Source organism: Poecile atricapillus, chromosome 23 (assembly GCF_030490865.1).
Source record: "Poecile atricapillus isolate bPoeAtr1 chromosome 23, bPoeAtr1.hap1, whole genome shotgun sequence".
Classification (NCBI taxonomy): Eukaryota; Metazoa; Chordata; class Aves; order Passeriformes; family Paridae; genus Poecile; species Poecile atricapillus.
The window spans coordinates 4,832,375-4,857,012 of record NC_081271.1 but is presented as its reverse complement, the minus strand read 5'-3'; the positions used below and the strand labels follow the sequence as shown (position 1 = coordinate 4,857,012).

The 24,638-nt window shown below is 50.3% G+C and overlaps 1 protein-coding gene across 1 annotated transcript in view; it reads left to right on the top strand.

The window, feature by feature from the left end:
- The first annotated feature begins 699 nt into the window (after window positions 1–699).
- The window catches only part of SYT6 (synaptotagmin 6), a 35,836-nt gene continuing 11,897 nt past the window's right edge, over window positions 700–24,638 (top strand). Inside the window, exons 1-3 of the mRNA XM_058855982.1 lie at window positions 700–1,023; window positions 19,312–19,645; window positions 22,236–22,794. Coding sequence (XP_058711965.1) covers window positions 870–1,023; window positions 19,312–19,645; window positions 22,236–22,794 — 1,047 coding nt within the window. The 5' untranslated portion in view covers window positions 700–869. The remainder of the gene's footprint in view (window positions 1,024–19,311; window positions 19,646–22,235; window positions 22,795–24,638) is intronic.

Sequence of the window (24,638 nt, the reverse complement as noted above, 5' to 3'; positions counted from 1 at the left end):
TGACAGCTCCAGGGCTCCAGCAGGTCATTAACAGGAGCACAAACATGATCTGGGCACGCCCTGCTGTGCTTGTGGGGCTGAGGGACCTGAGCAGCCTCAGCCCTGGCTCTCCACAATGCTCATTAGGTTTGTACAAGCTGCAAGAAGTCATCCTGCTGTACATAATTTTAATTGCCTGCTCCACAATTGCCTGTCAAATATATGCTCTGTTGCGTGGCATGACCTGCCTGCTAAATTGCAACAGGGATAAAAAAAAATAAAAAAATACTGCAGAAAGTAAAAGGAAAAAATCTAATTATGAACTAGAATGGCATTCTCAATCTCTATTGCCATCTGCAGCCTGGTGTGTTAGGACCAGCACAAACAAATCAATAAAACCTGCAGCTTTTCTTCTGCTGCGTTTGGCAGTTGTGAGGAGTTTGTGCAGTGTTTGTGGGAGCTCTCTGGTTCCTCCTCTCTGGTGAAGTGCTGTCCTCAGCCAGGAGGTTTCACTGCTCGTTTTATTTAAAAAATCCAGGGTTGGGACATGAAAATTCCGCACCTGGAGGGAGGGCAGCAGTGAAAGGGTTAAAAGGAATTATCTGGGCTGCAGCTTTAATACGTCTCGTGTGGAGGACACGAAACTGAGTTTGGTAGGAGGTTCTTTGTCTGGAGCAGCCTTGGCAGTAAACAGAGCTGTGATCTCAGAGGCAATGAGGCTCTGGGAGCGCCGGGAGCTCCGGCTCCGAGCAGTGGCCGTAGGGCAGCTCCGAGTGACCAGCAGGATGGAACTGGAGTGAAGCTGCTCCTGTGGTGAGCCCCAAGCCCACCCTCTCCTCCTAGTTTGAGTTTCCTAGAGAGCAGAGGGAGCGGAGGATGAGGAGAGGGCGATGAGCAGTCCCAGGGAGGACGGCCGCTGTCGCAGGGCCATCAGCATCCTCACCGAGCTGTGCCAGAAGAAAAGCCTGCCCAGCTTGGACCTGGATACCTGCAGGGAATTCCTTCTGCTGCCTTCTGACCAGAGCCTGATTATCTCCGAGCCAGGTATGGCCCCTGCTCTCGTCTGTTGGAGGGTGCTCATGGAAGGCAGGAGGGACATCCAGCTCCTACAGGGGGAGGAAACTGTTTGGGAGCCCCTGTTAGACCCAGGGGTTGGTCCTGGCACCCCTCTGGGAGGGTTCCTTCCCATTCCACATGTTCCATGGTGAAGTTTTGGGTCCTGCCTCACCTGTTGATGTGGAACGGGACAGTTGCACTGGATGTTCTGAGCTGCTTCACCAGATGAAGTTCCTGTGAAAGTTCCTTTCTCAAAAACACAGGCTCCTGTCCTGTATGAAGCAAGACCAAACCAACAAAAAGCAGTAAAGAGCCGACTTAAGCCACTGGGATGGCAGGAACTGGTTGGTGCTACCCCAGTTTGAGAAATGGAGGGACTCACAGGGATTTCTGTTCATCTGTATGGGATCTCAGTGTACTTTCATGTGTGTGTTCTACCTTCCCTAAGAATTGCCTGAGTTGTTCCTGGTCAGGCTGTAGAGCCAGGGAGGGACTCTGGTGTGTCAGGGATGAGTCAGGAGCAGGAATTCTTCTCCAGGAGCAAAGGGGCAGCTCCGTGTTGCAAAGTGGGGAATTTTCCCTACACCTGTTCTCACAGCTGCTTGCTCCAGAGAGCTCCTGCTGTCACCTCACAAGACATTGGCTGGGGCAGTTGGAAGCCCAGGCTCGCGTGCTGAGGAGCAAAACCCCAAACCTCACAGCTTTTAGAAATATTGGTAACCTGCTGAAAGTTGCTTGTGTATTCCAACATTTTCATAGATGGCTTCTTCTAAAGTTCACGTAGGCAATGATCTGTAAATCCAACAGATTTCACAGCGTTTTTTACAGCATGAGTTTTCACAAACTTTCTTCCTCTGCTGAGCACACTGTGCAGAGCCCCTGTACAGCACAGGTGCCCATCAATCCCTGGCCAAGGCTTTCTGTGTCACCTTCCCTCCCTTTCTCCTGCCCCTCTGTGCCAAGATCTGGTGTTGGGGTGCCGCTGGCATCCCCAGGGCACAGGCCACCAGGATTCTGCCAGCCCTTGGTTTGCAGTGGTGCTTTGTGGATACCTTCAGGCAAATCCCTTCCTTCCACTTCACCTCTAATTTAATTCTCTTCCTAAAATGGGTTTGTTTCATACCTGCCTGTTGTGGAGGCCTCTTACCACTGCTGTGTCCTTACACATCACATCCCAGGCAGCAATTTTCTCTATTGCAAATAGAACAAACAGCTTGCAAACTTATTGGGTCGATTTGGAATTCTTTACCGTGCACCAAAATTAACATTTTCCTGACTCTGCAGCAGAAATAAAATATAAATAAATAAATAAAAATAATAATTAAAAAGATCTGTTCTGCTCTTGTTCTGGTCCACCCTGATATGACAGATCTGCATCTGTTTGTGAAGCCTGTCCAGAACCTTGTGTTCAGGTTGGGATCACATCATCATCATCATCATCATCATCATCATCATCATCAACAACATCTGCCTCCAGCACAGTGAATGTCTGTGTGCTCTGAGCTGTGGTTTGAGTGTCAGCCCCAGCCCACCAGCGAGCTGTGCCGGGCTGGCTGCACGAACAGCCAGGGCTGTTGTCTCTGCTCTGCACGACTGGGCCCATTTTTATGTCTAGACAGCACTGAGGACACAGTTTGGGCCTGACATGTACGAATATTTCTCAGCTCCTGGCTGTAAAGCTGCTCCAGCACGGGGCAAAAAATCTGTTAGCATCAAGAGTTAACTACCAGTTACAGAGGTACCATGCCCTCCCCATCAATGTCTGGATGTGTATCTAATTATCTGAACTGATGCTTTGTCCATTTCTCACATTGAGCAGGTTTGCTCTAGGCTGCCTGCGGTCCCGTGTTCAGCCCATCCTCACAAGGCAGGCAGAGGGAAGCTGGGTTTGTGTGCTTTGTGTGGAGGTGGCAGATGGCAGCAGGCAGGTGCTGTGTCAAGAGCAGTGCAGAGGAGCCCTGGCTCCCGCCGGAGTGTCCCCGTACGGGCAGCACAGCCCCAGCAGCCAAACGCCAAATTTGCTGGAGTCAAACTGGCCTTGTTTGTCATCATCATGTGGAGTCCCTGGCTTCTCGGGCAGTTTGTTGCCTCCTGGATAAATATATTAACTGCTGGCTGGATCAGCTTGGCTTGTGGAGTGTCCTGCTGAAGTTCAGGTTGAAGGAAGCACTGCCAAAGCTGCAGCCAGGCTGCTCCTGCACTGCTCAGCACAGGGGCAGTTTGGTCTTTTCTGCTGTTTCATGCCTGGATGGGGAGCAGTATCCTCAGGGAACGTGTGGATCCAAGAGGAAAAAAACCTATGAACATAAAAACATTGCTAAACAGTTTATGTAAGAGTAAGTTTTTGTATGGTGATTTAATTTCTTTTAAGCCATTGTGGACTGAGTGGCTGAAAGGGCTGCATGAAGTGGATGCACCTCTACCCCCTGGTTACGTAACAGCTGAATCTGCTCTTCACAGCCAACGAGAGCTGCAGAATTTCTCTCTCCACACCAGGCAGAGGAGGATTGCAAGGCTGCTGTCAAACCTGTCAGAAAAAAGAGGAGTTTGGCTGGGGAAGGTTTTTGGGGTGTGAGGGGCAGCTCTCCCTGCAGTTGGGCCTGTGGTGGTGCCGGGAATAGAACTGATCTCCTGGCTGGGGGCCCTGAGATGGAGCGAGCTGCAGCATCCTTTTGTTGTGGCTGTCTCCAGTCCTCCCCCGGAGCTGCCTCCATCTGATCGCTCACTTCCCTGCCAGGCACTGGCAGTGGCATCCAGGCTGTGGGCAGTGACACCGCCTGTGCTGTGGGGACAGCAGTCACCACAGGTGATGGCATCAGAGGATGGACTCATTCCCCATGTGCCCTGGAGGGGTGGTGGGAGCTCCTGGATGAAGCTGAGAGGGTTTGGGGCACAGCTGTACTGAGGGACAATGTCCTTGGCTGATGCCTGGAGAAGCTGACCTGGATCAGAGGCTGGACAGAGTTCAGAATAAAACAGGGATTAACTGGAATGCCTTAAAGGACACACCTTGGGCAGTACAGGAGCCTGGCCAGGCTAAGATGCACCTAAGATGGACCTGAAAATGGATGATTGGTCACAAGGTCTCACATTTTTTTAAGTTTTGGTCCATCTGCATATTTGGGTTAATTTTCCAATTACAACTCCAGGTCATGAAGTCCCATCCTTCTTATTTTCTCTTTTCAGCCCACTGTTGTTGATGCTTTTGGGCCTGTAATGATTGTCCTTGGTATCAAGCTAGAAAAGGAATTGTTTTGTCTGCCTGCTCTGTGAAGAGAGCTCACTAACACTTCATATGAAGCTCAAAGCTACACATATGGACAGCACAGAATCTGAAAAATACGGAAGTTAAAAATTAAGGCATCATGGCAGTGGAGCAGGGGAGTCAGGACCCCACAGGGCTTTGGGGACAGTGATCTGTCCCCCTCTTCCCATCCCCTCTGCCCGTGGTAGTGGAGCTGCCACAGGCTCTGGGTTCTTTGGGATGCAGGGTGCTTGGGGTGGAGCAGTGCAGGTGTAGGAACTGGGCTTCAGGGATCTTGGTAAGTCCCTCCAGCTCGGGATGCTCTATGCTCCTGTGGCTCCCCACAGCCTCCCCTGAGCTGCTCCTGCTCCCTGGGGGCTCACACAGCCTGGCTGAGGTCAGAGGCTGCCAGCCCATCCCAGGAGATCCTGGCGGGGAAAGGGGAGGCTTGACTAATTCTGAAATGATCCTGCAGGGCTGAGGAGTGTTACTAAAGAGAGTAGGTTTTGATGGGATATTGGGAAGGAATTGTTCCCTGGCAGGGTGGGCAGGCCCTGGCACAGGGTGTCCAGAGCAGCTGTGGCTGCCCCTGGATCCCTGGCAGTGTCCAAGGCCAGGTTGGACAGGGCTTGGAGCACCATGGGACAGTGGAAGGTGTCCGTGCCATGGCAGGGGGTGGGACTGGATGAGCTTCAAGCTCCTTCCCACCCAAACCAGTCTGGGATCCCATGGTTCTGTGACTGGAATTGGCATCTCATGATGTTGATTTAAAGGACAGTGCCTGGGTACAGGAAGAAATTTATCCTGGGATCAAAGCACATCCAGGAGAAAACCTCCGGGTTTGATTTCTACCTTCAGCCCTTCCGTGACGTGACTTTCTTTAAACAATTTAAGCTGGTTTTTTTTGCCTTAGTGACCCATTTGTACCAAGCTTTGCTGCAGTGAGTGATGTGCAGAGGGGCTGCAGGTTTTCTCCAGCAGACCCTTTTCATCTCAGCGTGGTGAGAACCCTCCTCAAACCCTCCCTCGTGCACTGATCCATCCCAGCTAAATGCTCCTGTGCTTTCCTGCTGCAGGAGGAGAGGGCTGGAGTGAGAGGAGGGAGCAGGACAGCTGGGGAAGACACAGAGAGACCTTCTGATAACCCGTGCTCCCCAGCACACGGTGTCAGCTCTCCTGTGCTCCAGCCCCCAGTAATTCAGAGCACATTTACTGCTTTGCCCCTTGTGTGAACTGCTCTTTTTGAAGGGCCTGGTGCAGGCAGTACAGCTTGTACAGCGCTGAACACCCTCCTGGCACTTGGCAAAGACTATTAAAATGTTAAACCAAGCACAGAAGTGTTCTTGCTGCGGGCAGAAAAAGGGGGGAATTTCTGGGCAATAGAGGATTTTTCATTGCAGGAATGTTGGTGCAGAAAGATAATTTTTTTAATTGAGAAATTGGTTCTGGAGTATTTTCTGGGGGAAAAAATCCCTGATAGATTAGCTTGACTAATGGGAGAACTGATGACACCCCCATTCATGGTTATGGGATGCCTTCAGCCACTTCCTGTGAAATATGGGCATATCTTGAATTTACTCACCAGGCATAATAACACACTTTGTGAATCGCCATTCAAGAGTATTTGAAGTCAATATAACAGTAAACATGCTCCAAGCCACACTGGCAACGCTAATATTAATCACTGAAGCTTGAGTTTCCAGAGGCCTAGCATGTGAGGAGCAGCTCCTTGGGGCAAATTTCTATTTTATCACAGAGTAATGCACTTGCAAAATGGATCTTGCCTTTCCTCCCTGGAAAAAGCCAGCCAGAGCTACGTGCAGCAGATTTGCTCTTTAGCCCAACTAAACCAGGCTTGAATCCTGGAGGTATCAGGTTCAAACCTTGCTGCCAGAGGAAGGTTTGTAAAACTGTATTGAAATAAGGTTGAAACTGGCCGAGTAAATCGAGGAAAAAACGGATTAAATCACCTGTCTACAGACATGTGTCTCTACTCGTGTGTTGTGTGCGGACCCATGGCTCTCCAGCCGCCTCTGGCTATGCTCTGCAATGGTACTGGTAAATAAAATACCCCTCTGGAGCTGAGTGGAGTGTGCGTGTTCGGGAGCCCTGCGAGCACCTCTCTCTGCATAGGCGCAGCTTTGCAGCCGCCTAATTGCTACTGCTCGATTCATTCCCGAGGCAGAGCAGGGAGGCTGCTCGTGTTTGTAGCTCCGTGCGGAGCCGGGAGCCTGTTCCAATGCAGCTGCAGTAGCCTCATGCATAGTGAGGGATCAGCATCCCAACTCCATAGAAACAGCAGCGGGATTGCTGCCGCCGGTAATTGATGCTTGAGAGGCATCACCAGGGACCGCGCTGAGGAGCTGCCACTGCTCTGGTGAGTCCACATTTCTGAAGTTACTTTAATGATTCTCTGCCTTTTTTTTTCCATAACATGAAGCATATTTTCATAATTTTGCTTCAGCAAGATGCCTTTGCTGTTGAAATATTTCTCCCTGTGCTGAGACCTGGCGTGTGCTTTGAGCTGGTTCAAACCAGGGCACAGCCCGGCTCGGATCTTCCCCGCGGTTTTGTGGGATGTATCCGGGAAGGTGTTTGGTGTTTCTGGGTTTGCAGGTATTTGTTGCTCGGCATCCTGGCTGTGCTGGAGTTGCTGCACTTGCTGTGTGCTCCTGGCAGCTGGATCGTCTCCCATGTGCGTGTTCATTGTGCAGGGATAAACGAGACCCAGAACAGGGGCTCTGTCTGTCACAATTGTTTAATTTAACCATACCTCAACTACCCTTGTTTTTCATAACTGTTTCTTCTCAGTGCTCGCATTTCCAGATACTACTGAGTATTCTTTCTCAGGACCCCAGGTTCCCATCTCGTCTTGGTTAGGCAGTTTTTCTACCTTTAATATTTGCCATTTCTTTTTCAAAGATGACAATCAGTATTTTCCCTACCCATCTACATGTTGAAAAATCAGGGATCTTGTCTGTGAGTGTTTCCATCCAGCAGACTCCTTGAGAGAGCGATCGCGCTGGCAGTTGTTGGGGAGAGATGCAATTAAGTCCCTCTGCCATGTATTGTCTTTAATTATATTTGTACCTTGCAAAATGGCATCCTGGAGGGTCAGGGAGGGGATTTTTTGGAGTGATTGTCTATTAACTGTACATCTTCCCTGCCTAGGGGAAAAAAGAAAGTTCTCCTGCGGGGAGCTGGAGCTGCAGCTGCTGGCTGGGGGTGTCTCTCTGCTCAGCTCAGTTTGTTGTGCTGTAGCAGGTTCATGTTTGACAACATCACAGCAAACTGTACAGCGAAGCCTGAAGGCAGCAAGCCAAGAGCTCCCTTCACACCAGCCCTCTCCAAACCATCCTTAAGGCACACGGCCCTGGACAGTCTGGAATAATAATTGCCCAGGGATTCTAGCCCCTGCTGTAATAATCTAATTTTCTGTGCATTTGTAGCTGCTGCAAAGAAATGAATACAGTTGTGTGGCACGGTGTGAAGTGACACCTCCTCAGTTTCTCTTTCCAAATGCAGCACTTCATCTCCTGGATGCTGGTGAACGTTTGCTCGGAGTTGTTAGATCCCAGCTCTGAGTCTGGGCTCTGGTCAAAACGCTCATGCTGAAAGAATCATGAGCTGCAGGGTATGGAGGGGTAGGAGCCCTTGGAAAAGGGCATCTCAGAATCCATTAAATCAATGTGTATCACCAGGCAGTCCAGCCTGCACACTCCACTGCTGCACAGCAGCACATTGGAGGGGTTAAAGATCCTGTCTTTGCTCCAAGCTAATGGAAGCAGCAGCAGCTGATGGCAGGAGCAGAGCCATGGGGAGGAAGTTCTCACTCAGGGCAGCTGGAACAAAGAAATGCTCTGTTCCAAACCTCTGCATTTCGGTGCAGGGTCCCTGAACCAGCTGCGGGCTCCAGGCAGTCCTTCCTGGCTGCTCTGTCTGAATCCAGCTCTGAATCTGCCAGCATTGCTCTTCCCGATGTGTGCTGGGGTCAGGAGTGTCACAAGTTGAGAGGCACAGAGGAAGAGGGACTTCTGTGGCTTTGTGTGGCTGTTTTGGGTCTAGGTGTCTCCAGCTTGAGGGCAGCAGGCTGGGTATCACCCGGCCTTTGCAGCACCTGGAGCCAGGGCAGCTCTGGAAGAACCCTGCACCGCCAGTTTTGGGTTTCCCATGGGGCAGGTCCAGGCAATAAGCTCGGCCAGAACATCTCAGGAGCTCAAGGAGCCCTTTGTGCTGGAGGGGCTCCATGTCCTGGGCAGGGGAGACTCAGGAAAGCTCTGGGAAGCTTTTCAGTGCTGCCTTGTGCAGTGCTTGGGGTCTTCTACCCACCCTTGCTGAGGTTTTTGGGGTCCCCAGACTGTGTCCTCTTGTGGAGACCGGATCCCAGGGTGGGAGACTTCCAGCACTGGGATGGGGAGAGAGCCCAGTTCTGCTCCCTGACAAGCTTTATCCTGATATCTTTTCAAGGCAGCCTGGTTTTGGTGGGTTTTTGAGCAAAAATGGAGTCTGAGAGGGAGTCACAGGGAAGCCTTTCCCCAAAATTGGATCCCAGTGTAGGAAGCAAGGGGCAGCGAGGTGGCAGCTCCAGGGTGGAGAGTCTGGGCACAGAAGCACTGCTGAGCCTGGCCTCGCTGGTGTCTCACAGCAGACACGACTTTGATCAAGTTTTTGAAAGGAAATTTCGAGCTCCAGGGTTTTTGGTTGCTCAAGGCAGACAGAGAGAGAGTGAACAAGTTTACTTGTTCTGTTTGCTTTGTGTCCTGAAGCGCAATTGGATTTCTGCATCCCAAAGTGTCTGGATTGCCATGGTTTCCCCTCTGCCTGGCTCTGCTCAGCTCCAGCTCTGGATTAGAGGCTTCCCCTGTGCTGAGCAGCCTCAGCCAGGCCCCCCTGGCACACAGGGCTCAGCTCAGGGCCTGTCTGTGCAGGGTCACAGCCCGGCATGGGGATGCTCAGCAGGGATTTAACCCCGGCCCTGGTTGCTGTGTGTGTTCAGCACCACTGGGTTGTTTACAGATGTTGCTACAGCATATTGTGATAAAATGTCATGGGATTAGCACACAGCCTTGTGCCATAATTGCATTCACTGTGGCTTATAATAGTTCATTAGCTTGTCATCATTTAGGCAGAAAGCAATGACAACTCTTCCTATCACATTTATAATGCTCTAGAGAGCAGCTGATTAAGTCACAAAGTGACATAAATCACTAGGGAATGTTTCCTTCGGCTTGAAAAAGTTTTTTTTTTCTCTTTTTTTGTCACTCTTGATAACAGAAATGCTGCATTTCTGACAGCACAAAGTTCCCCTTTGGGTTGCACACGCCAGCAGAAGTTTCAGTGACAAATCTGCAGCCTGGAGGGAAAGCCCAAATCAGTCAATAATGGCTGAAAACCAACATTTTTTTGTCTCCAGGAGCCTGTGATGGGTCTCCTCCAGCCCAGGCACTTCACGGGGTGTCAGTTCTTGTCCCTGAAGTCTCTCAGCACTTTGTGAAGCCACAATCACCGGTGGGATTTGTGGGTGGTGGTGTGAGAGGGGAGTTCCATCTCCAGGTCCATCTGAGGAGGTGAAGCTGGGGATGGGCTGAGGGCTGTCTATGGGCACAGTCAAGGTCCAGGAGGGAATCTGGGACATTGGATGCTCAGATTTGGTGTTGCAGCTTCTGTGGGGTTTCAGAGCTCTGTTCTGGCTGCTGCTCTGGAGGCTCTTCCTGCCCAGAGAGCCATGCAGTGCTCGCCAGCTGTTCAGAATTTTTGCCTTCTTTTTGGGCAATTAACTATTCTTCTATTCTGTTTCAGTGGAAAAAGCACAAGCTCCAGGCCACCAAACTCTCATCTTACCTCACATGATGATCTTAGAGGCATTTTCCAACCTTAGTGATTCTGTGATTTGGAAATGTTGATTTTTTCCCATTTTTTTGGTTACATATTCACATAGGGACGTGAGGTGCCTCACAGTTGATTCTGCACTTGAAAACCAACTTCGATGTGCCTGAATCTGAATTACTCTGCTCAGATTTCCCTCTGGTTTTTTAAACTCCCCCAGGGCCCAGAGCAGCTCCCACTCCTGTGTCTGACAGCATTTGCCGTCTGTTCCCTGGGTGAAAGAAGGACCAAACCATGAGCTGGAGAGCACCAGGTGGCAGAGGGTTTGACAGTGTCTTCTCTGTGTTTAACTCACTCCTTTAATCAGCTCTGTCAGACCACGAGGAGTGACAGTCCCCACCCCAGGCTGCAGAGGGCACAGGGACAGCACCGGCATCACCCACACCTCTGTGCTGCCTCCTCCAGGTCCAGACACAGCAGGAGCTTCAGCTGCAGCCTGGATATGTAGGCAAGGATAAAAACAACTCTCTTTGCCCCTTGCAGGCAGGGCAGAACGCAGGTGACAGCTCGGGGGTGTCCCAGGAGATCATCCTCTCACAGCCCTGAGGTGCCGAAGGCTCCAGCATGAAATGGGAAAGCTCGAGGATGTGGCTGGGAGTGTTGGAATAGAACTTTATTCCATGTGCAGATTTATGGTTTAAGCATTTTCTCTTTAATTTTAACTTGGAGTTTATAAAATTGGGGAATTTGCAAGTATTTGCACTAACGAGCTGAGAGCTGCTATCCAGGACAGCACTGTGACCACTGACAGCACCCAAGAGAGTGGCTGGAGCTATGCCAGGGAAGTTTAGGTTGGATTTTGGGAAAAGTTCTTCCCCCAGAGGGTGCTGGCATTGCCCAGGCTCCCCAGGGAATGGGCACATCCCCAAGGCTGCCAAAGCTCCAGGAGTGTTTGGACACCACTCCAGGGATGCCCAGGGTGGGATTTGGGGATGTCTGTGCAGGGCCAGGGCTGGGACTTGATGATCCCTGTGGATCAGGATATTCTGTGAGTCTAAATTATGCAACAGTTAAATGAACCACACTTTGGATGAAGTTGTCCTGTTCCAGTTCATTTCCCAGCTACAGAACCACATCCCCACAAGAAATACAGCAAACACTGAGGAAAGCCCTGCCACTGCTCAGTGAAGCAAGTTCTGCCTGGCTGGGAGGAATGAGGCTGCTGTTTGCTCTTGGGCCATGGATCAGCCACTGGAAACACTGGATCCCTGCAAAGTCTCCATATGAAGGGTTGTCTCCATCCTCAACGTGCAATAATGAGATGGTTTGAGTTTTATAGTCTTATATAATTACTCTCAAAATAGCTTCTGATTCATCCTCCCCTTTGAAGCTTATAGTTTGCATTCTGATAAGCTCTTGCATGGCAGGAACCCTGTGGTAGCAGCAAATTAATTTTTAAGAAGTTTTTTGCTGTCTAACTGAAACTTTGGCACAGCCAGTCAGAGCATTCCTCTCCTGACCTTCCCAGGATCCATTCCATGGCTGAGTGTGTGCAGGAGATGAGGAGGCTCTGTCAGGGTTCCTGGGGAGCCTTTGCTGGCAGGAGGAAGCTGGTGGGAGCTGATAGTGCAGGACTCAGTGTGCAAGGACTGGGGAAGCACAGGTACAGGAAAAAAAAATTCTCATTTTAGCTTCCAGGGAGACTCTGTGGCTGGGTGGGGCTTGGAGCAGCCTGGGATAGTGGAAGGTGCTCCTGCCCATGGCAGGGGTGGAAGGAGAGGAGCTTTAAAGTCCCTTCCAACCCAAACCATCCCATGATTCCACGATTCTCTGTCTCCCCTCAGAACATCCCCTCCTGAGCACTCCCACCTCTCTGCTTTGAGAGGGACCTTTGCCCCTAAGCTCTGTGTGATGAGGTGAGTGTGAAAGTGCTCAACAGACTGTGAGAACCTGTTTCAGTTCACATTCCCTGTGCTGTCTTCTGTGGAATTACTTGTGGTTGGTATGGAATAACAAAACAAGGCTTGGGCATGTCCAGAGCAGCTGGGAGTGGCTGCCTTCACCTGGAGAAACCTGTCCTGTGGTGCTGGGAGTGTGGACAGAGTGGGGTGGGTCTTTCAGGATCTCATTGGATATATCATAACATTGTGCAGCCCTGCCCAGCTGAGAGGAAAAATCTGGATTTTTACTTTCATGACCAAGAGATAAAACCAAGCTGGCTTGTGACAGGGACAGGACCCAAGGAGTGGCTGGAGCTGGGTCAGGGGGGTTTGGGTTGGATCTCAGGGAAGTTTCTTCCCCCAGAGGGTGCTGGCACTGCCCAGGCTCCCCAGAAAATGGGCACTGCCCTGTCAGAGCTCCAGGAGAGTTTGGACACCGCTCCAGGGATGCCCAGGATGGGGTTTGGGGTGTTTGTGCAGGGCCAGGGGATGGACTGGATGATCCTGGTGGTTCCCTTCCAACTCAGGATACTCTATAATTCTATGATTCTGCTTCTTTCTGAATGGGTCATGGCACCAAGTGCTTCTTCCTCTCCCCCAAAACTCTGGGGGTGCAGCACTGCCCTGGACTGGTCCCTGTCCCCACGAGGGAGCAGCAGCTGAGCTCTGGCTGCTCTGAGCAGGGTGTCCACAGGTCACAGCCGACACGTGCTCCTGGTGCTGGGATCACTGCCAAGGCAGGAGAAGCCAGGAGGGTCTAAAAAGCTGTGTTTGTGACCCTCAGAGCTGCAGGTGACCCATGGGGTTGGGTGTGCTGCTGCAGGGGCTCTGCAGCCCCTCCCACCTGCCACAGCATGAGGGGCAGCAGGAGCTCTGCCCCACACAGATCTGTGTCCTGACCTGGCCCTTTGACATCTGCTGAGGAGCTGATGAAATATTTGAATGCTGAAATATTTCCCCCTCGCCAGGACCCACCTGGGTGCTGTTTGAGCAGCAGCTGGGAGCTGCCAGGCTGCCTGTGAAAGGCAAACTGACGACAGCCAGACTTTGAAGTGACAGCTCCTAATGACTTGCCTAGCTCAGGAATATTTCAGGGCATATTCCTGTAGCTCCTGCCTGCCTGGAGAACACCACCAGCAAATCAAGAACTTGATGAAGTTTCAAATGGGAGCCAAATGGCAGTGGTGGGGGCTGAAATGTGATAACAAAGCCATCAGTAGGACACTGGTATGCTGGACACAGCCCCAGCAAAGAGGATCAGTCAGAGAGTGGGCTTGCAGTGCTTCCCACAGAGCCTGCTGGGGTAGGAACCAGGGCTGGTGGGAGGCGGGGGGGGGGGGGCTGGCAGGCACAGTCTGACCTGTACCTTTTGCTCTGCTGCCATTTCTGAAGCCGTGGAAGGCTTGGGCAGGGATGAGGATCTGGCTGAGGACTGCACGGTGCTGCACTGCAGCTCACCTCTCACCCAGCACAGCATCCCAGGATTTATAAACCAACCAGCTTCCTTTCCAGAATGGCTGTTGCAAAGGGCTCTGCTTGCTGCTGCCCTCTCTGGTGCCCCTCAGGGTTTGCTCTGCGCTGTGTCCCCAAAGGGGACATTATTCCCTCGTGTCACTGTGGTGCTGCTGGGTGCTACTGGGGGGTTCTAATACGTGATTCCAGTCCCTGTGCCTTCCTCCAAAGCTGGGCAGCTTTGCTAAATAAACATCTCCATGGCTGGGGTTTAATGGAACCCTTCCTCCTCCTCCTCTGCAAGCTGCTGCCCTGTGCTCCCCCCTGTCCTGGTCTTTGAGATCCACCACAGCTCCCCGTGCCCAATTTGAGCCCTCAGCTCGTCAGGCTCACGTTGCTGATGCTCCTCAATCGAGAGAAAATGGGATCAGCAGTTGGCCTCGTGTGGTGTGCTGTAGCCCCAGAGCTGCCTGCTCTCCTCCAGCAGCACCTCTTGCAGTAATCCATCACTCGAGTGCGTGCTCCCTGCAAAGCCCCACAGAAACAGAACAATATATCCTCACAAACACTCCTGCAAGAGAAAAACGTAGCAGAAAAATAAACAGAGAAGCCTAGAAGTATCGGCTGGGGTGGTGTGGGTGGTGCTGGGTGTGTGGCACTGGGGAGGCACTCACAGGCAGCGTGAGTGAGGGGATCACCACAGCCCCTGGAGCTGCCCTTCCAGGAGCATTGGAACTTCTGTGGGAGGATGTTCCATGCTCCAGGCTGCAGCTCAGAATAGCCAGGAGCTGCTTTTGCAGCTGAAGGGACCCCAGCAGACTGCAAAGCAGCCCAAGCTCTCCCTGATGCCCAGATTTTCCATGATCCACCAGAGGGCTTAGGAGGAAGAACCTCTGACAGGGCAGATGTCCCTGGGCACCTGGCAGGGCCAGGCTGGTGGCTGTGTCTGGCAGAAGGTGGCAGAAAGTCAGGTCAGTGTCCCCACTGCCCTGGTGAGGGGCTCCAGGGCCTGAGGAAACCTCACAGATGACAAGGGAGGAAGGGGACAGCCAGGTCCTGGAAGCTGGTGGCATCACCCTGGTCCCACGCTGCACCTCAAGGAGAATTTCCAGCCTCTCCAACTTCCACTCGTGCCATTCCAACTTAGTTTAAGTGCAACAGGTAGCTGGAATAACTAATGGCTGGTGGAGTGCTGAGGGAGCCATCAAATATGTTGTGTTTTCTCTGTAGGGAGTGGGTGGAAGGAAAACTAAATTACATCTTTGGGATATTAAATATAACTCTGCACATTAAACTCAGAGTTATCCATGAATCTCTTTAATGACAGTGCAAGCTACTTCACAGCAGTAAAAGTCAATGTTGCCACAATTAGACCACTATTGTCTTGCAGTTAACAGACTGCTCTAATCATGACTTTGTCATATTATTAATCGCTTTTGGGTTGGACTTTGCAAATTATCCCCTTCGGCAACTCAGTTTGGGCATTAGGAAGTCAGCAGGGACATCAAGCTGAAAGGCAGCTCGAACGTATCTCTTCATTAGCTCCATCCAGGATGAAACAAAAAGGGGGGTTGGCTGAGGAGCTGCTCCACGAGTCCACGGACACTGTGGTGGGAAGGGCTGGACTAACCAAGGAATGTTTGCCCCATCCTCAGTTTGCTTTTAGCTTTAATTTTACATTGCAAACCACTTCTTTCTTTCTCCTTCCTTGGGCTGTTTGTCTTTGATTAAAAGGCAGTAAGAAGTGGTGAACTTGGAAAAGTTGCAGTTTTGAGCTTTTTGGTGTGGTTCAGTACCAAGGGGTTTGGGTGTTACAAAACGAATACAAACACAGACCAAGAAGTCAAAGGAGAACTGGGATCAGTTTTGGGTGACAGTGAGAGAATCCAGTCTTGTTTGTGCTCTTGGTGTCCTCATCGCTGTCAGCTTCAGGTCTTTTCTGTGGTGTTTATATATTTTATATTTATTATAAAAAATATGTAAGCTCGATGGCTTATCCTAAACGTATCAGCTCGAGCAGGTAGATCATAGAATCTCAGAATCACGGAATACTGAGGGGTTGGAATAAACCTTAAAGATCATCTGGTCCCAAATCCCTGCTGAGGGTGGGGACACCTCCCACTAGACCAGGTTGCTCAAGGTCTTGGCCTGGCTTTGAGCACTTCCAGGGTGGATCCTCTCAGTGTCCATGTCCATCCCTTCCCTGTTCCTCTTTGTTCAGGAGGGAGCTCTGTCTTTGCTGCCCTGTGGCCAAAAGCATTTTCCAGCCAAAAGTTCCTGGGGAAGCAGCGCTTGCTCCCGGGAGGGGGGCAGGCTGGAAAACAGCCATGTTAATTTGTGTTTACAAACTCCTTTTTCAAGCTTTTTATTTTCAATTACAAGTTGCAATAAGACCTATTTTCCAGCTTCACCCATGTCTCCCATGGGAACTGGGTGAGGATGAGGGAGTAGCAGTGAGTTTGATGGGACTGGAGTGAGGAATGGCTGGAGCTGCTCTGCACTTGCACCACAGCACTTACCTGATAATAAAGTGCCAAATAACTGTGAATTTTTAAGAGAGAAAGAGAATGAAAATGTAGTTCTTGTCATGTTTTTCCCCAGGTGGGACATTGCTCAGAATGATGATGTGACTCTCCCTTGTGAGCTGCTGGGATCTGAGCTGCTCCTGCATTAGAGCCCTTCCTCACTGCTGGATGCAGGCACATCCCTCTTTTTCCTCTTTTCCCTCTCATCCCCACCCCTTGGATCCAAACCTTGAAGAAGGGGGCTTAATATCAACCAAGGAGCTCATTCTTCCCCTGGGCTGAGGTGTCCTTTGGGGGAACTGGTCTTACCTCCACTGGTACCGGGAATACCAAAGCAGCCTCTGGCCCTGGGGCATTTTCTCTTAGGTGGGGAATTATTTTGTTTTTACAGTTTCTTGTAAGTTAAAGGACATGTAAAGCATAGCATTTTCAATAGCAGGTGTTTTTTAGAAAGTCACTGGTATTTTCAAATTCATAAGGGAAAGCTCATTAAATCAATGAAGGTCAACTCTGTCCAACTGATATTTAAGTTTAATAAGTCACAAAAAAGTCTTGGACAATTCAATGTCATCTTCAAACAACCCAATATTCTAAGCAGGCAGATGCTTAAAAACTGTCTGTAAAATCCTGATCCCTTCCACTCGTGCTTTGTGTCAGCTGTCAGAGGAAGGAGTAGGAGGTCATGCATAAAAGTATCTGTGAATCTTGTCAGAGACATTATGAATGCCAGCCCTGCAAGGAGTGACAGAAACCAGGATCTTTCTCAAGCTGGCAACAGGTTTTCTGAAAGGATAATTGATTATTTCTGATGGTTTCCATTAATGAGCCTGGTGTGCTGGCAGAGACATGTAGCTTATAAAACTCCTTGGAATGGGTGGAAATATATTTTAAAAAATCTTCTCTGTCACGCAGGAATTCCCAGCAGTGAGAGATTCTGCATTGCAATGATTTCCTTTGTACCAACACAGACATATCTGCAAAAAGTCCAGGTTCTTGAGTTTTCTTATGAATGTTTGACACTGAGTTTCCTGGGCACCATTCCAACACTTAACTCAAAGGACAGGGAAGTGGAACCTCTGTGCTCTCGGCTTTGGTGTGAATACATTTAGGAAAATCTCTGAGGAAGCTCTGCTGCTGACTGCTACAACCTTATTTATTATTGAGTAAGACGGGACCTGCTTGTTCACCCCAGCATCAATCTGTGTTTCCACCTCGGAGCTACAACAGAAAATAAATGACCTGTACAGGAGGCTGGGAAGGGAAAGAGAAGTTGCAAAAACCTCTGGGTGATGTTTATCCTTCCCATCCCATCCCTTCCAGCCCTTCCCTTGGAGTCAAAAACCCACAGGCATCCAGGGAGCTCTGCCTGCAGCTCCTGCTGGATTTGCTGGGCTCAGTAATTTAGTGGAAAAACAAAATCCTCCAGGACATCAGGAACAACAGATGGCTTCCCAGGCACTGCACAGGGCTGGCTTGTTCGGGTGTGGATGTCACATTTTGTGTCTGATGCTGCCTGGAGATTTCACTTACGGGAGCTGGCGCAATAATCCCAAATTTGCAGTGGCTGCTGCATTCCCAGAGAGACACAAGCAAAATTTGACGATACAAATGTGCTCCTGAACACTTTGCCGCCATGGTTCACCAGTGGTGGGTGGGGGGTTTGTTGTGATTGTGGCGTTTTTTCCCATATTTTTTTTTAATTCAGCTATTCATTCAAGATTAAAAACCTAGTCTTTCCTCATATTTCACAGATTTTTCTCAGCCTTAACATCAAGGCAAGGTTAGATGTGGGGTCTGAGCAAGCTGGTCTAGTGAAAGGTGTCCCTGCCAACGGCAGGGGGTGGAATGAGATGATTTTTAAGGCTCCTTCTACCAAAATCATCCCGTGATTCTATGATTAAATGTCTTATTATAGCTTTACAAAACTAAACTGTACGACCCAAGGGAACAGAAGGTGTTTTATGGCTCCTGTTTAAGGCAAAGCACATCAGGAATTACATTTAGATCAGCTGAGATGCGGCACAGAGGGGAGTTCCCCAGCTCAGAAATGCTCAGGGCACCCACCCTGTTCCTTGGGGCTCGGGTAGGGAATTCAAATTCATACAACACATTTATGGTCCAAGAATAGACATAAATAGGGTGGGTAAGAGGTAATGCTTGGTCCATATAAACTTTTGGGTGTTTTGGTGTATTTTGTTTGTCTTTCTGTCCTGACTTGCACTTGGGTAATTTAAGGAGTGTGGCTTTACTGGGTACTACAAATAACACAGATCAAGGAATTGTCCACGAGCTCAAGGCAATCCATGATGGAATTGTCCATGCTGAAGACTTACCTCCAGAACAAAACCTGCCTCCTCCATCAGGGACTGATATTCCTCGGAATCCTGATATCTCGGAGTTTTGGTCTGAGAGAATATTCCTGAGAATTAATACACAGTAGGACAGGAAGCAAAAATAGCCAATGTTTATCTTTGTGCAGTGCTGTGAATCATTTCATAGCCTAGATGAGATATATATATAAATATATATATACACACACACATATATATATATCTTCCATTTTCCATTTTTCCTGATTCGTCAGCCACACGTAAGGAAGCTCTTTCCAGAAAAGGACTGAAATACACCACACATGAGGTAAAAGTGTCTCAGAGCATCAGAGCACACCCGCAGCTCCTGTGCTGTTCAGAGTGAGGAGGACTGTGTAGTACTTTCTGTACAAACTCCTGCTATGGTTGGCTTCTCTGCATCAGCAGCTTGTGATTATTTTTCCTTGGTGTTGGTTTTTACTTTTTATTCCCTATGGGCACATCTGGACAAGATGTGGGCGCTGATAGTACAACAACAATCCACTTCCAGGACCCTGGTAGAAGGATTTTTTTCATTACTGTGCCTGAGTAGCTGTGACATGAAGCAAAAAGGCACTTTCTGTGGCACAGCACCCAAGCTTGTTTCTATTGTGGAATTGTACCAATCTCCTTGATTTCAGACTCAGCAGTTTGCTGATGCCACAGAACAAACCAAGGATGGTATTTTATAGCCAGTTGAAGCATCAGGGTGTAAAACTTCACAGCTCTGCCCATATGGAGACACCCATTTTCTCCCTAGGTGTGTCCCCAATCTGTCAGGGGGTGCTCACTTGGTCTCTGGCTCGAAGAATATGCTAAGAGATCTCCATTAGTTGTAATTTAAGTCTGTTTGGACCATTTCTTCCTTTACTTATGATTTTCTCCCCATCCGTCTCTTCTTTTCTTCTTTCCCATCCCTCCCTGTCACTTCTCTCCCTCAGAGCTCTCCGTCAGCCTCCTTGCGGTGATAGTCATTGTGTGTGGCCTGGCCCTGGTGGCAGTGTTTGTGTTCCTCTTTTGGAAGCTGTGCTGGGTTCCCTGGAGGAACAAGGCCCTTTCCTCCCACCTGGCCGTGCTGCGGAGCGAGGCAGGCAACAAGGCCAGCATGGCAGACAAGCTCAAGGACACGGGGGCCATCAGCTTCCTGGAGGCGGCTGTGAAGATCAGCCACACTTCCCCAGACATCCCTGCAGAGGTGCAAATGTCCATGAAGGATCACATTATGCGGCGCACGCGGATCCAGAGGCAAACCACGGAGCCAGCGTCTTCCACCAGGTGAGGGTGGGATGGGATGGGATGGGATGGGATGGGATGGGATGGGATGGGATGGGATGGGATGGGATGGGATGGGATGGGATGGGATGGGATGGGATGGGATGGGATGGGATGGGATGGGATGGGATGGGATGGGATGGGATGGGATGGGATGGGATGCTCAGCCTGAGGTTGGAGTTCATCAGGCACTGCAGCTCCTCCTGAGGGGCAGCTCAGGATGCTGATCTCAGCTCTCTGTGACAGGGACAGGACCCAGGGAAGGGCTGGAGCTGTGCCAGGGGAGTTTAGATTGGATCTCAGGGAAGTTTCTTCCCCCAGAGGGTGCTGGCACTGCCCAGGCTCCCCAGGGAATGGGCACGGCCCTGCCAGAACTCCAGAAGTGTTTGCACTCTGCTCCAGGGATGCCCAGGGTGGGATTTGGGGGTGTCTGTGCAGGGGTTGGAGCTGGACTTTATGATCCTTGTGGGTCCCCTCCAGCTCAGGATGTTCCATGATCCTGATGTGTGGGGATGAGGTGCTCAGCAGGAATGGGGTGCTCAGCAGGGACACTGCTCTGTGAGCAGCTGGAGAGGTGGCAGGATTGTTGGATGGAGCCAGAGGTTTAGATACCATCAGGGAGACTAAAGAGAGCACCTACATACCAGATTACTGACCAAAGCTTGGCCATTAAACAGTGAATGTGTTAAGACTGGCTCACCATGGCTCTTTTCAAAAATCAGGGATTTGCGCCCTATTACTGCATGACCTCATTGTGTCAAGTTACCCGCATGCTTTGGCCACTTTAATTTTGTTCCAGCATGAGAGGCAGGCTGAAGTATCAATGATGCACCCTGTCAGACAAAATTAGACCTTTTGGCTCTCCCTCTCTGTTGTGGCTCCTGGCAGAAGCAATTAGATCAGCACAATTGATGGATTGCTCGTTGCACGAGGCTAGACCCAGCTGCGCTTGGTGCTTGTGCTCATATGGGGACAGAGACATCAACATCATCCTCAGGAATTCAGGGAAAGGCTGTATGAACCTTGGGATACCCTCCCAGCTTGGATACTGAGGAGAGACTTAGATTAGATGTTAGAAAAGGGTTCTTTACTCAGAGTGGGGCGAGGCCCTGGCACAGGCTGCCCAGAGAAGCTGTGGCTGCCCCACCCCTGGAAGTGTCCAAGGCCAGGTTGGAGCAGCCTGGGACAGTGGAAGGTGGAATGAGGTGAATTGTGAGGTTCCTTTAACACAAACCATTCTGTGAAATGCAGCATCTCTCCTTGACACAGAAGGCGGTGAAACGGGGACAGGAAAGGGATCGCAGGGTCCTGGCCGTGCCCCAGCACTCCTGTTTGCCTCACTGGCCATGCCTGGGACGTGCACAGTAGTGTGACAGGGCAATCAGGCACTGCTCAGAAAATTGGCTGCACTTTTGCAGGATTAGTGAGGCAATCCCCTGTTTGTAGGAGCTGAGTTAGATCAGCACGGTGCCGCCTGTGTTTGTGATCCACACTCTTTTATTTATCCACACTGTTTTGGGCAGCTGATTCCCCCTCTGCATGCACACGCTCCTTCTGCTTTTACTTCACCTTTCCAACAGAGGAGAAAAAAACCCTCAGCCAGTCTGAATTAGGACAAACAAAGTGGGACTTGGCTGTATGTGGGCAGGTTTCAAACCCACTTTCTCCTTGTCAGGTTCCTCTGATTCACAGCCCAGTCTAACCCTGCCCAAAATACCTCTGAGGAACCTGCCAAGGCCTCCAAGCACCACGTATCACTGAAAGTTAATGCTCTGGCTGTAGAGTTCTTAGTTTGGTTAAATAACTCTATAAACTGCTCTTGTAAATACCAGATAATCTGAAATAATGCCCTCAGTCCAAAGAAAGCTTTTATGCTTTGTTCAGATAAAGCTTTACTTACATACAGCTTGTGCTGGAGAAGAGCTCAAGGCAAGAAACGCTTCCCAACGAGGCTGTGCTTCCCTCCCTGTCAACAATTATCTATCAGTTTCTGATGAGTCTCTTGGAAAAGTCTGGAAGCAGCAATACCCAGCAAAGCCAGGCTGGACAGGGCTTGAAGCAAGCTGATCTAGGGGAAGGTGTCCCTGATGCAATGAGATGAGCTTTAAAACCCTCTGAACCCAAACCATTCTGTGGTTCTATGAGTAAAGTCTGGTGTTCTGAACTGGTTATGGCTCTCTCACCAAAAAAAAAAAGCAAAAAAGGTGGTTTTGGTTTTGCCTGAGAGAGTTTAGTGCCAGTATCTTACAAGGGTTGAGGGTGGGGAAATTCTCCATGTGGTGCTGTCTGTGATTTGGGTAAGGAGTTGTTGGGGCCCATCTGTTCAGCTGTGGGCTTTGACTCGTGCCACAGGTGAGAAAACATAGCTTGTGGAAAATACTCTGGAATTTAAGAAATTTGCTGGATTGGTTCCTTGAAGGTTTTTGGAGGTGTTTCCCCTCTGTTCACCTCCACAATACCCATGGCTTCAGAGCAGAGCTCAGGAGCACCTATGGAACTCATTCTGTGCTCTCTTGCTTTCTGAGTCTGGGGGCAAAAAAGGAGAGCCATGTCCTTGTAAACACAGAGAGCTGTTGGTGTCTTCCTCCTGCAGGCACATCTCATTCAAGAGGCACCTCCCTCGCCAGATGCATGTGTCCAGCATGGATTACGGCCTGGAGCCGCCAGCCGTGGCTGAGCAGCCCACCAGCATCGGCCGCATCAAGCCCGAGCTCTACAAACAAAAGACTGTGGACACCGAGGACCCCAAGAAAGAGGCAGAGAAAACCTGTGGGAAAATCAACTTCACCCTCAAGTATGACTATGAGAACGAGACGCTGACTGTCCGAATTCTCAGGGCTTTTGACTTGCCAGCCAAAGACTTCTGCGGCAGCTCGGATCCCTACGTGAAGATCTACCTCCTGCCCGACCGCAAGCGCAAGTTCCAGACACGAGTGCACAGGAAGACTCTGAACCCCACCTTCGATGAGTCCTTCCACTTCCCTGTGCCCCACGAGGAGCTGGCCAGCAGGAAGCTCCACCTGAGCGTCTTTGACTTTGACAGGTTCTCCAGGCATGACATGATAGGAGAAGTTATCTTGGAGAACCTGTTTGAGGACTCGGACCTCTCCCGGGAGACTTCCATCTGGAGGGACATTCAGTACGCCACGACGGTGAGTGTCTGCTGGCAGGGTGGGGGTTCTCCACAGGGGTAAATCCTGCAGCTGATGGGCTCCTGGCCTTCTGTTAGCCCCAGGGACCCTCAGCCATGGCACAGTTCTCTGCCACATGCACCTGTGATGAGCTAGACAGAGTTAAGAGAATAAAGCGAGTACTTATTAAAGTTCTTCAACAGACACACCTTTGACAGTCAAAAGCCTCCCAGAGGCTACACCCAAGATGGACAATGGTCACAAATTTTTCAGACAGATAAGAGTTTGGTCTGTTTGCATATCAGGGGTTTATTCTCCAATTACAGCTTCAGGTAATGAAATCATATTCCCCCAGTTTGCTCCCCCCACAATTCACTTTTGTTTATACTTCTCAGGGCCTGAGGCAGAGGGTGTCCTTAGTTCTCAGGCCTGGAAGGATTGTTTTGTCTGACAAAAATGTGGAGAGAGCTTGCTATCAGTCTATATGGAGTTCAGAGTTATTCACAAATGGAGTACAGGATCTGAAAAATAGAAAAGCTAAAACCTTAAGGCATCACATGGTCACAATAAGGAAGAGCTCTGTGGGGCCCTTGGTGCTAAGAGATGCTGGATGTGCTGCTGGCAACTCTTCCAGCAGCTGGATTTGGGTCTTTTAGAAGTTCTGTTGAATTCCCTCTGAAAGAGAAGCCAAGCCTCAGAGAGGAAAAGTCCCAGCCCCTTCCATGTCACACAGAGCTGGCAGGAGAAGCCAAGTGTTCACATTGATCACTGAGTGCAGAGCAGTGACATTAACCTCTCCATTATAGCTGCCTGCTCCTCCACTGCCCTCCCAGGAGGATCTGGCTGGTCTTAAGGGCCAATGAAAGTTTGAATTGTTCTGCAGCTGGACACCAAATCAGCCATTGTCATTGTCATTTCACATTGTTATTTTTGAGACTGAAAGATGAGACATCTCCACCCCTGTGGCTGGAAGCGTGTGCCCTGTCACATCTTTCCTGGTGACTGGCAGAACGCCACAACTCACAAAAATCTGTCCTGCAGCTTTCCTCATACTCATCTCATACTTTTGCTCCCCTGCTTTCTGTGCTGAGGAGGGAGCTGTCAAACACAAATATTTCTTGTGGCCAGCAGTGCCAGAAGACAATTTGCTTTGTAACTCTGGTGCTTTTTTTCCCAGCACCGTGTTCCCCACCAGTCTGCTGCAGGGTCTTCAGAACCTCCTGGCAGCTCTGTGAAGTCCAACAGGTTTGCACAGCCCTGTGTCCTGTGCTGCTGTGCCCAAAGGGGACACAGTCCTGGGGCATTGGGGAGCACGGGGTGCACACAGAACATCACCCTGGAAGGTGGCTCAGGGGCTGGAGCTGTCCTGGGAGGGCACACAGAGCTTTGGCCCTGCCAGCCTGAGGACACAGGGATGGAGGTGGTGCCTTCCAGGCACCCTGGGGCAGCGCTGGGGGTGTGCTGGGAGCTGCTGCTGATGCCTTTTGAGCATCTTGCCTGGGAGGGCATGGGAAGGAGGCGCAGGATCAACCATGAGGAAAGCAACAGTTTGAGTTAGCAGGGTGCTCACAGCTCTTGGCTTCCAAGCTGCAAACAGCCATGGTTGCTGTGATTGATGGATGGTAATGAAAGCAGAAATGCTGGCAGAGAGGCAAGCAGGCACCAGGCACATCCTTCACCCAGAGAGGGACTGCTGGAAGCGGAGCAAAGTGCACCTGATGTGCTGGTGCCTCCTGGAGAAGCCTGCCTGTTGGCTCTGCAAGCCATAGTGGACGTTTTCCTGGCTAAATAATCTCATTTAATGGGGGAAAACCCCACAAAAGCAGGTGGAGATGCACCAACAGAAGGGCTGTTGAGGGAAAAGC